Source organism: Tamandua tetradactyla, chromosome 6, assembly GCF_023851605.1.
Source record: "Tamandua tetradactyla isolate mTamTet1 chromosome 6, mTamTet1.pri, whole genome shotgun sequence".
Taxonomy (NCBI): Eukaryota; Metazoa; Chordata; class Mammalia; order Pilosa; family Myrmecophagidae; genus Tamandua; species Tamandua tetradactyla.
The window spans coordinates 154,016,391-154,029,401 of NC_135332.1; the positions used below are offsets into that span (position 1 = coordinate 154,016,391).

Below are 13,011 nucleotides of genomic sequence, written 5' to 3' on the forward strand. Positions count from 1 at the left end.
TCTCACACCCTATACAAAAGTTAACTCAAAATGGATCAAAGATCTAAACATTAGGTCTAAGACCATAAAACAGTTAGAGGAAAATGTTGGGAGATATCTTATGGATCTTACAACTGGAGGCGGTTTTATGGACCTTAAACCTAAAGCAAGAGCACTGAAGAAGGAAATAAATAAATGGGAACTCCTCAAAATTAAACACTTTTGTGCATCAAAGAACTTCATCAAGAAAGTAGAAAGACAGCCTTCACAATGGGAGACAATATTTGGAAATGATATATCAGATAAAGGTCTAGTATCCAGAATTTATAAAGAGATTGTTCATCTCAACAACAAAAAGACAGCCAACCCAATTACAAAATGGGAAAAAGACTTGAACAGACACCTCTCAGAAGAGGAAATACGGATGGCCAAGAGGCACATGAAGAGATGCTCAATGTCCCTGGCCATTAGAGAAATGCAAATCAAAACCACAATGAGATATCATCTCACACCCACCAGAATGGCCATTATCAACAAAACAGAAAATGACAAGTGCTGGAGAGGATGCGGAGAAAGAGGCACACTTATCCACTGTTGGTGGGAATGTCAAAGGGTGCAACCACTGTGGAAGGCAGTTTGGCGGTTCCTCAAAAAGCTGAATATAGAATTGCCATACGACCCAGCAATACCATTGCTAGGTATCTACTCAAAGGACTTAAGGGCAAAGACACAAACGGACATTTGCACACCAATGTTTATAGCAGCATTATTTACAATTGCAAAGAGATGGAAACAGCCAAAATCTCCATCAACAGACGAGTGGCTAAACAAACTGTGGTATATACATACGATGGAATATTATGCAGCTTTAAGACAAGATAAACTTATGAACCATGTAATAACATGGATGGACCTAGAGAATATTATGCTGAGTGAATCCAGCCAAAAACTAAAGGACAAATACTGTATGGTCCCACTGATGTGAACGGACATTCGAGAATAAACTTGAAATATGTCATTGGTAACAGAGTTCAGCAGGAGTTAGAAACAGGGTAAGACAATGGGTAATTGAAGCTGAAGGGATACAGACTGTGCAACAGGACTAGATACAAAAACTCAAAAATGGACAGCACAATAATACCTAATTGTAAAGTAATCATGTTAAAACACTGAATGAAGCTGCATCTGAGCTATAGGTTTTTGTTTTGTTTTGTTTTGATTTTACTATTATTACTTTTATTTTTCTCTCTATATTAACATTCTATATCTTTTTCGGTTATGTTGCTAGTTCTTCTAAACCAATGCAAATGTACTAAGAAATGATGATCATGCATCTATGTGATGATGTTAAGAATTAATGATTGCATGTGTAGAATGGTATGATCTCTAAATGTTGGGTTAATTTCTTTTTTTCCGTTAATTAAAAAAAAAAAGAGAAGGGATAATTGGAGATGAAGGGATACAGACTGTACAACGGGGTGGATATAAAAACTCAGAAATGGACAGCACAATACTACCCAATTGTAATGCAATTATGTTAAAACACTGAATGAAGCTGCATGTGAGGTATAGGTTTTTTGTTTTTGTTTTTTTTGTTTTTTTCTTTCTATTATTGTTTTAATTCTTATTCTGTTGTCTTTTTATTTCTTTTTCTAAATCGATGCAAATGTACTAAGAAATGATGAATATGCAACTATGTGATGTTATTAAGAATTACTGATTGTACATGTAGATTGGAATGATTTCTAATTGTTTTGTTAATTCTTTTTTTAATTAATAAAAAAAAAAAAAAAGCAAACAGAAATCCTCCTGAAAGAATTTTACTTCATTCCAGATCAGTAGATATTGAGTGGTACATTCAGATTTCAAAGGTATTAAAATGCAAAAAAAGTGTGTATTTTGAAATCAACCAAATGTGATATATCCTGGCTTTTTCTAGAAGTTTATTGAATGTGAGAACTCATGTGTAAGACATAGAAATGATAGAATTTAATAAGATTCAATATTACCAAGAATTTACTGTATGTCACATACGTACTGGGCTATTTTACTAAAACATCTAAAACTTTTATATACAAAGCCAAAAGAAGTTCAATTATACTTAATATTTTAATATAGGAGAAAATATAAATATAAGAGGTTGGTCTGTTTAAATATAAGAAAGCTTTATTCTTCTAGATATATGAAAGAAGAAGCTGTTTTACTTGCCCTCCCTGTCTTTTCTTCTGTAGCCAGACTTCTGTCTCAGCCCAGGTTTTCCTTACTCTCTCGAGACCCCCATTACCACGGTCTTTTTAGCACCAATCACCACTACAGTCTGGCCCCAGGGGAGGTAGGTCTTAATGATATTTCTTATCCTCTTTGGATAAGAGAAAAAATAATGAAACATCAAATTCGTTCATTCAGCAATCCAGTACCTATGCTGTGATAGGTGCTGCTGCTGGGGAATTTAGAAAGTTTTTAAAAATCAAGCATTTGGATTTGTGTATAACTAACACTCATGGCTTTTTGTTAATGTGCTTCCCCCGCAGAGGTCACTGCAGTTTCACCTTCGCAGGGGAGCGTTCAAGGTGGCACCAGGCTAACAATAAGTGGTCGGTTCTTTGATCAAACAGATTTCCCAGTCAGAGTTCTAGTTGGAGGTATTTTCCATGATTTATATATATACATATATAAAGTTATATATATACAACTTTATAAGAACAACTCCTGGCTTTGTTTTAGCAATGTGTGGGGAGACTAAAGTCTTTTCTCAATCAGTGTCTTAATGTTTTACATGAAGTACTTTCATGCAGACCTTTTGGTGCTGGGGCTTGATGCTTTCCCACTGCAGGTTTTCTGTGGGGCCACTTCTTGCAGCTTTAAGTGACCAGGACTTGGGCTCTGAGGTCAGCACCAAAGGCATTGTGTGGTAGCCTCGTGATAGCCGTCCATCCATTCCTCAGAGTTTAGGGTCACACCTGCTCCTTAATTAATAAGTTATTAAATGCCCTTCTTAAAGTGATACTTTTCAAAGGGTTGACTAGTTATGGGGAAATTTAATGTTTTAGGATACCGTCCTCACATCCTTCTCATAAACTTTGACTTGTCTGCGCTCAGCAATTACTGATGATACAGACCGTGGGAAGGAAATGTGCTGTGTTTATGTTTACAAATGCACTTAGGGCTTGGTTCTGTGGTTATGCATCACTTCTGTGTATCTGGTCTAGATCTGCTCAGAGGTGGGGAGGTATCCAGCTCAAGGGGCAGTGCAAGAGGGAGGTTGACAGTGATAGTAAGAATCTTCTAACTCAGTCATAATGACCTTCGCTACCTTGATTGGCAGGGTACCGGATGCCTGCCCATGTAACTGGGCACATTCTTTTTCTCACACAGTCCTCCTGCTCTGGCAATTTCTCCCTTTCAGGGAATATGCCTATGAGCCAGCCTAATGCTGTTTCAAGAAAAGAAATTAATATAAAGCAACCTCATCTAGCATATACACTGTATCTGTCTCCTCCCATAAATCCTTGTTTGCTACATTGATAAATATTAAAACCTGGGCGATGGGATTTTTCAAATACACGTACTGTATTTTTCTGATCTGATATTATAAAAGCCAGAGTCATACTAATACTTTAAATTTGTATAATGTGTCTTATGAACTGATATTACACTTATTTTAACAGTGTTAAATTGAGAACATATTAGTTGGCTATCAGATTTCACTGCCAATGATGGGACATCTACAGTGGAGAGTCTTGGATCCTTAAGAATTTCTTGAAAAGAATGATTTGTTTATGGCTCTTTCCTTTCATCCAAAGAAAATAGATTAAGTTGGTCTAATATACTGTATTTACTTTTCTAGTTCAATATTCTTGTATCCATGAAATATTAAAAATAGTGAAAGGTGTGTTGGAAGTTTAAATTTTCCACCACAATGGTGGAAAAAAGGCCACCAAGCGAAACTTCACAAAAGTAACTCACTGCATTTCCCACACCTTTTCCTTTTGTGGGCTGTGATGACCGTCTCAGTAAAGACTTCCAGAGAGCGGCTCCACATGGGTCTCCATAAGGGACACAGCCCCTTCCCCAAGTCTAATTGTGCTCATGCATGCATTGTAGTTATTCTCTTTTAGACCCATAATTGTTTTGGTTTTATCCTGCCTGTGAAATTGTCACTAACATATTATTATCCTTTCTGTTTTCATTTGAACAACTTGGACCAAACTACCCTTTTTCTTACCTAAAAACACTAGAATCATCTACCTTGGAAATCGTGATCACAGTGGATTCATTTGGTACCTTATTTCCAAGGAACAAAGTATAAGACTCATCTCTGGAGGCAGAAGTGAAATAATTTTATGAGATTATAAAATTTTTCATTTTGCTTCTCAGATATGAAATTGCCTATTTCGGACCCGTGACATTTTTCCAAGCAAATGTTTACTTGTGGAAGTACGGTAAATAATGGCTGATAAACCCTAATGGAGAGTATGAAAAGGAAATGAAGAGTCCCTAACTTTGCCTCTTGCTTGCCAAACTTTATTTCAAGTGAAAAAACTACTTCTGGAAAGGCTGATGTGATTTGCATTCAGAAGGCTCAGTAGTAATAATTCTGCCCCTACCCCTCTCTCTAGGTCAGGCCTGTGATATTTTGAATGTCACAGAAAACAGTATATGCTGCAGGACACCACCCAGAGCCCCTCATCTCAGGACTGTGTATCCAGGCAAGTTACCATGGGGGAGAATGGCCATTTCTGTATTTTCATTAAAAAAGTATTTTGACAAATATCATTAATAAAATAAAGAAGTGTTATTTTAGCTTTTTTATTTTGAACAGAATTACTATAAATTTCCTTCTACTTTCTTTTTTTATACTTTCTATATTAGCAAACATTTGTACTGAAGTAGTGAATCAAGTCTGTACCAGTGGACTAAACCCAGCTTAAATTTCCCAGACATCATAACTGTAAACAGCTTGTCCCTATTGATATACTCTGATGACTTTATTTCAAGTTAAATGATTACTAACTGCAGGTATAGGCTTCAGGGAGATTGTAAAATGCTTTTTTTTTTTGGTGAAAAAAATGGGGGCAGTTAAATCCTTACTGTTCTAGAATGATTTAGGAGTGAAAAGAGGGAATGAGAGAAACATGACTCAAAATTCTTTTTAGACTCCCACCTTGTGCCCTAGTGACTAAGTACAGCCATTTATAGGTTTGATCTCAAATCTTGTGCACACAAATCCCCCCCCCAATATCCCCCACCAAAGGCCACGAAGGAAGGAAGGAAGGAAAGGAGGAAGGGAGGGAGGGTGGAAGGAGGAAGGAAAAGAGAACTGCTGGTGGCAATCTTAAAGCCAAGAATGCTTGCTCTTTGATAGTCATAAACCATTAATTGAGTTAACTTTTGTTAGAGAGAATAATCAGGGCTGAAGTTTTTTAATCAAATGGTTTGACTCTTGAAGTCTTTGGTCTTTAGGTGTCATCAGTCATATCATAGTAATAATTATCATATTATTATTATAAGTAAAGCACTTACTAAGTTCCAGGTGTTTTGTGTATATGGTATATCTAATCTTCACAACAACAATGCAAATAGTATTATTTTTCCCATTTTACATAGAGGAAACTGCAAAGAAGTGAGGTAAATTATAGACTATCCTAATAGCCTTTCATATTTGGATGCAGGTACACATAAGGGTTATGTGTAATTGAATTCTTTGGACACATTTTTCTAAGAATGTGTACTGAAATAGAAATCTGCAATTAACACTCAAATGGAAGACCATTGGTATGCTATGTAGTAATTCTGATAAAAGGCTACTTTTTGTTCAGGAGGAAGAGGCTTGAAGCTTGAAGTGTGGAATAATAGCCGGCCAGTACATCTTGAAGAGATACTTGAATTCAATGAAAATACACCAGGGTACATGGGTGCCAGTTGGGTAGATTCAGCTTCCTATGTTTGGCCCATTGAACAAGACGTGTTTGTTGCACGCTTCAGTGGATTTCTGGTGGCTCCAGATTCTGATGTTTACAGGTTCTACATCAAAGGTGATGACCGTTATGCTATTTATTTCAGCCAGTCTGGATTTCCAGAAGATAAGGTATGGAAGCCACAGAATATTCTTTGGTATCATAAAAACAGTATGAAATCTTCACTTCATTTTTCTAAAACAAAACCAATGAATATATTAAAGAATATATGAGATACAATTTCATGTAGTTGGATTCTTAGCTATTTTGATGCATATGATAAGAATTATAAAATTGTCATAAAAAACTCCTGAACTAAGAGAAAATGCTTTCTCATATTTAAATTTTCTCTGCCAAGAGAAAATATGTATTTTTCTTTTAAAATTGAAATTTGTTTATATTATGAAAGAATTATAACCACAATATAGAGCATTTGGAAAAGAGTGAAGAAATATTTTCACTATTCTGCTTTTATGCATCATGAGATGAAAATATGTCTTTTCCTTCTATATCTGGTTGTTTACATAAATGGGATTATATACACAATTTCATAGTCATCTTTTCTCACATATTAGTATTTCTAAATATTATATAATCACCATTTTTAATGATGAATAATATATCATTAGATGGACTTATCAAACTTAGATAACCATCTTCCTACTGATAAGTTTTTGTTTCTGTTTTTTTATTAGGAAATTTATAGGCTTACAGAAAAACCATGCAAAAAGTACAGAGTTCCCATGTATGCCCTTTACACACAGTTTTTCCTAGTATTAACACTTTGAAATAGTGTGGTATACTTTGCATTAGTGTGGTGCCTTTCTTAAAAATTGATGAATTATTATTATAATTATACCATTAACTGTAGTCCATAGTTTACTTTAGAACTGTATTGTACAGTTCTCTTGCTACCTGTAATATGTAAATTACGATTAACCATAGTTTTTCAGCATGCTTTCTCCAAAGATGGTGTTGGGAATTGATTCATGTCCCCCACAAAAGACATGCTAAGGACCCAGTCCCTGGTCCTATAGATTTGAGCCATTTGTAAATAGAACCTTTGAAAGTGTTGTTAGTGGATGTGTGCTCAAACTGAATCCAATCCAATATGGCTGAAGTTATATCATCATAGGAAGCTGAACACAGAAGAGGAAGTCTAAGTGGTAGCCAGAGCTGCAAGTCAGTGGAACACAGAAGAGAGAGGAGATGCCACCTCGTGCATTTCCCTGTCACAGAAGAGCCAAGAAACCCTTAAGATTGCCAGCCACTCAGAGATACCGACCCCAGGGGGAAGGAAGCCTTCTAGCCTCTGAAACTGTGAGCCAACACACTCTATGGTATTTGTTTTAGCGGCCAGGAAATTAATACACTTTTTGGTGTCAGAAGTGGGATGCTGCTATAAAAAATACTTAAAAACAGAGACATGGCTTTGGAATTGGACAATGGATAGAGGCTGAAGAATTGTGAGGGACTTGATAGAAAAGCCTAGATTGCTTTGAAGAAACTGTTGGTAGAAATATGTATGCTAAAGGTACTTCCAATGTGGCCTTAGAAGGAAATGATGAATGTTATTGGAAATCAGAAGACAGGTGAACCTTGTTATAAAGTGTTAGAGAATTTGGCAGAATTGTGTTCAATGTCGTACTGAAACTGAAACTTGTAAGCCATGAACTAGGATATTTAGCTGAGGAGATTTCTAAGCTAAGTGGAGAAACCAGGCTTCTCCTTGTAGCTTATAGTAAAATGCAAAAGGAAAGGGATAAGCTAGGAACTTAACTCTTAAGCACAAAGAAACCAGAACTTGATGGCTGGAAAATTCTGAGCCTATCCAGTTAGTATGCTGTGAAACTAGGGCTGGAAGTGCTTCTGTCAAGGACTTCCCCGAGCTTTCAGGAAGTGAATCCTCAGAGGCAGTTCTCACTATAGGGTTTAGCTGAACAACACTTTGCTAAAGAGAGTGTGGCTGATCATGAATCAAGTCAGCCATTTCAGTTGTAGTCAGGATTGGAAATGCAGGTATCCATCAAAGATCTGTGGACAGTTCTACTATCTGATGGTTTGGATTCCCAGAACTGTATGCCACAACAGCAAGGTTTTTATGAAATTTGTGTGAGCAAAAGTAATACCTGAAAGGGGCAGAGAAGGGACACATTGAAAGAAGAGTGACTTTGAGGGTAGAACCATGGAAACCAAGATCTAGACCAAAGAGATCTTGGGCCAGGAAAGTGGTAAAGGGCAGGTCCACCCCTGTTCTTGGAAGGATCAGACCTTGCACCCTGTTATTCAGGGACAGTGCTGCAACCCCAGTGCTCAGAGATGATGGTCTGTGACCTGGAGCTCATGAATAGCCTGGCTGCCGTTCCAATGCTTGGAGATGGTGGGGTCTGCAGTTCAGTGTTTGAGAAGAGTATGGTTGCTGCACAAACGCTGCCACTCCAGCAGGCCCAGAGGACAAAGAATCAAACCAAGATGCCTCCAAGGACTTGAAACCTACTGGAGTTTGCCCTGTTGGTTTTGGACTTGTTTGGAACCCATGGCCACTATTTTCCTTCTAATTTCTCCCTTTGGAATGGCAATGTTATCCTATGCCTGTCCTGCCATTGTATATTAGAAATAGATAACTTGCTTTATAGGTTTCACAGGGCCATCAGACAGAGAAATTTTTCCCCAGGATGGACCACACCCATTACTTATTTTGATGAGAATTTCTTAGCATTGTTACAGAAATGAGTTAAGGCTTTCAAGAGCTTGTGATGGAATGAATGCATTTTGCATTTGGGAAGCACAAGTCTTTTTGGGATCCAGAAGGCAGACTCTTGGGGGTTGTGTTATATTCCGAACGAAAGACATGCTCAGGTTGTGTTATATCCCGAAGGATTTCCAATATGGCTGAAATCCTTATAAGCAAAAGACATTGGACCTCGAAGAGGAAGTCACAGGGAGAACCCAGAAGCTATAAGTCAACAGAATCTGGAAGGGAAAGGAGAAGGCTCTGCCATGTACATGGCCTTGTGGTGGAAAAGCCAAGGAACCCCAGAGATTGCAGATCAGATTCCAACCATGGGAGGAAGCGAGCTTTCTAACCTCTGAAACTGTGAGCCAATAAATTCCTATTTAGTCCAGACATTGTATGCTGTTTGCATTAGCGACCAGGAAACTAATAGACATGGTACAGTCATTCCGAATGGGAAGCCCGAAGTCCTCTCATTGTAGTATGTAAACCTGTTTAGGTTTCTTTTTTCATCCTCAGGACTCCATTTACATGTTATAATTTTGATTAAATTCCTCAAAGTCCTCCACAGAACAAAAGAATATGTTATTTAACCATAACAGCCTCCTTTCCCATATGTATTTTTGTTTATTCCATTGCAATTCTAAATGTGGAAAAGCTGTGGTCTGGCTAAGTTCCCTTGGTCTAGTGGTGTGGTGTTAAGAGTGAACAGAATGAAATAATCTTAGATAATTTAAAAAATTCTATTTCATCATAGAATAATAGATCCTAGCAGAAAGGTATGTTGGAGTTTCACATTTTTCTATTCATGAAAGTGCTAAGGATGACCAAAGAGTAATGATGATGTTAATAAACGTTTATTTATACATTCTCTCTCTTCCTCACTCTCTTTCTTGTTCTCTCACTCTCACTCTGGGATCAGGTAAGGATTGCGTATCATTCTGAAAATGCCAACAGTTATTTTTCCAGTCCAACACAAAGATCAGATGATATTCGTCTTCAGAGAGGAAAAGAGTAAGTTATTTTTCCTTTTCTTTAAGTTATTGGATGGAATTTTAAAACTTTAAGTTCATTAGTAAGTTTTTACTTTGTTTTTGTTAGTAGAACTGACATTAGCCTATTGGCTTAATTTATAATTGGTCATTCTTTATAATTTTATTCAATTTTATTTCTAAATTTCACAGAAGAATGGCGTTCAGCTAAGTCAGGGAAATTTGAAATCTAAATTATCCCTGTTGCCAAAATTATAATTTTGTGAAATTTACTTACTTCTGTTTTTTGGGGGGGTTGGGGATGGTGGTCCATGGGCCAGAAATTTAACTCTGGTCTTGTGCATCGCAGGTGTGCATTCTACCACTGAACTACTGTGCACCGTTATTCCTGCTTTTAATCCTTCACTACAACCTTTCAGTAAATCTAGCCATCCAATTTTTCTATGTCTATCCCTCAAATCTTCAGCATTGCTAGAGAAAAATCACAAAACCACATGGATTGGTGCCACTGTTAATATGTATTTATATTCACTCATTTATTTCAGGCTTTGTGCCAGATACTGGAAATTTAATATGAAAGATATTAAAATATATTCACTTCCCTTAAGAAGCACATCATTTAGTGTTGAAAAGTCAATTCCAAAGAACAGATGAGGGTATTATCCAAATAACAGATTATCCCATTCAACGAGCCATTCAGAATCCCTTTAAAACAAGAGGATAAAAGCCAAGATATGCTCAAAATGGTTAAGGTACATGGAGACCATCAAATGTGCATTAAGAACATCTTTAATTCATTACTTCTATCTGTTAGCTTTTGCTGCATAGCAAACCACCCCAAACTTTAATGGCTTGAAACATCAAACTTCTATTATTTCTCACGTTCCTATGATTGACTCAGCAGTTCTTACTTAGAGATTGATGGTCTATGCAGCCACAATCACATATCTGGAGCCTTAGCTGGCATGGTTGGGATGTCTAGACATCTGGAGTGGACCTTTCCACAGGCTCTCATCTTCCCAGGAGCCAAATCCAGGCATGTCACTTTGGCTGAAATAAAGGGGCAGTTACCAATGCACTTTTGAAGACCCTGTTTGTGTCACCTTCACTAATGTCCTCTTGGCCAAAGCCAATGGCCTTGCCCAGATTCATGGGGTGAAGAATTAGGTTTCATCTGTTGATGGAGATTTTTTTTTAATTTTAATTCACCACATATCATTCTTCTGAATATTGAAGAGATTATGTTTGTAGACAGTACCATGAAGATTCTGATGAGGTTGGACAAGGATTGGGAACAGTGGAATGTGGGAGCGATCACATAGTGACATAATGAAAGCATTCCATTTTCATTCTCTTCCTTATGCTTATGCTTGTTTATGTATTTAAGCATTTTCTTTTTAAATCAAGATCACTGGGCAAGTTAAGGCTAAGTGTAATGCCTAATAAATCTCTCCTGCCATTTAGTGTCAGTAAACTTTCAGGCTTGCCTTGCCTTAGGATATGGATTCAATCTGTCTGCTCAGTAGGAGCACAGAACTTGCAGGAAAACAATTCCTAGAACATCTACTGCCTGGGATCTGTGCTTCTGCAAAACCGTCTTAGAATTACCCACTGAACTTACAATGAAGTCTATGAATTCTGAATTTGAGGTCACTCTATTTGGTTTATTGCACAGTGGCCCCAAGAGCCTTTCCAAAGCTGAGGTCACATTGCAAGTTCATCCTATTGAGATAGTATAGACTAGCCATAAGTCTTGTCTTTTTGGTCACCCTGTTGACACAGGGTTCTACTTTATTACTAATTGTTTTAAAACATTTAAATCTTTAAAATTTTCTTAGCCTCTATTTCATCAACTGAAAAGGGAATAATACTATCTGTCTTTTAATTGGGAACAATGCTCCAGATTTGTTGTGAAAAATAAAAATAATAATGTCTGTAAAGAGCTTAGTTTAGTGCTTATTACATGGAAAGTTGCCAAAAAATAGTTTTAAGCTGCCAAGTGAGGGTGCAAAATTCAACACTTTTTCTTTGAGTCCTGATCCTTAATTAACGTTGGCTACTTTCATTGAACAGAGCTGAGGAACAGGTTCTCAGGGTAGTCAAGAGTTTGACGTAGTCCACCCCAATGCCATTTTTATGTGAAGGATCACCAAGAGTTCATTGTCCTAGACCAATGGAATAATATAAGTCCCTCATTCAGAGTCTTCCACGAATTTTGGATATTTATTCTTTGAGTACAACAGTATCTGTTGAATGATGCAAGGTAATTTGGAGTAACTCCCAGTTGGCCTCTCTATAGATAGGAGTAATAATGAGCTTGATGGAGGATTAGGCAAAATAGCAGTAGCTTTGCACTCATCTGTGACAGCTGGGAAGAGAATGCCTTATCCTAAATGGATAGTTGGATGATGGGCAGGTGTCTCCAGAACCAAAAATTCCAAGTATGATGACTGAATCCTGTCCAGATGGTGGAAGGGCCATAATCAGTGCAATCATTAAGGGTCTCCTGAGGCAATGTTTCATTCTCCAACTTACAATGGAGATGAAATTTAAGGAACGTGAGATTAGGGAATTTCACCCTTGATACATAACACATACAACTACTCAGAAACAATAAAATATGATCCTGTCCCAGAAACAAAATACATGATGTGTGTAAGTCTGTCTGTCACTGTTAAAATATTTAACCTCTGCATGTCATTAACCTCTGGGTTGTCTGCCAGCAAGTTCATTTTATGATTTTATAGTGTTACTACATTTTAAGATCCTTGAGGATAGGGGATAGTATCTTCTTTAATAAATATTGATTGATCAAACTGAATGAATTGGTAATGATTGGGAACAACTCTCAAGAGATGCTATAATATAAATCATGTAACAGACAGATTTGTTATAGTGTTGAAATTTTATTCATTGAAGAAAAAAATTCATGACAAGTGTTGTAGGAAAAAAAGTTCTGTTCATTAATTATTCTATTTTCCAGATATTACATTGAAATTTTGCTGCAGGAGTATAGACTAAGTGCTTTTGTTGATGTTGGACTGTACCAGTATAAAAATGTGTATACTGAACAACAAACAGGGGATGCAGTAAATGAAGAACAAGTTATCAAATCCCAGTCTACAATCATCCAGGAAGTACAGGTTTGCTATGATTAAGAATCCACTTTATTGAAAGTAAATGTCCAAAAGAAGGAGTTCTGTTTGGTGATGACTTTTATTAGGTAAGATGCTGTGTGGGGAGAAAGCAGTCATGGACACTCACAGAATTGTGGCTTGAAGTATATGTATTACAAACCAAAGTGACTGCTATTTGATTTGGCTTTAAGTTTTAAAATTTTAAACACTTT

The 13,011-nt window shown here is 36.9% G+C and overlaps 1 protein-coding gene across 1 annotated transcript in view; it reads left to right on the plus strand.

The window, feature by feature from the left end:
- The window catches only part of PKHD1L1 (PKHD1 like 1), a 173,786-nt gene that overhangs the window by 31,942 nt on the left and 128,833 nt on the right, over positions 1-13,011 (plus strand). Inside the window, exons 11-15 of the mRNA XM_077167497.1 lie at positions 2,511-2,621; positions 4,599-4,688; positions 5,799-6,067; positions 9,593-9,684; positions 12,646-12,805. Coding sequence (XP_077023612.1) covers positions 2,511-2,621; positions 4,599-4,688; positions 5,799-6,067; positions 9,593-9,684; positions 12,646-12,805 — 722 coding nt within the window. The remainder of the gene's footprint in view (positions 1-2,510; positions 2,622-4,598; positions 4,689-5,798; positions 6,068-9,592; positions 9,685-12,645; positions 12,806-13,011) is intronic.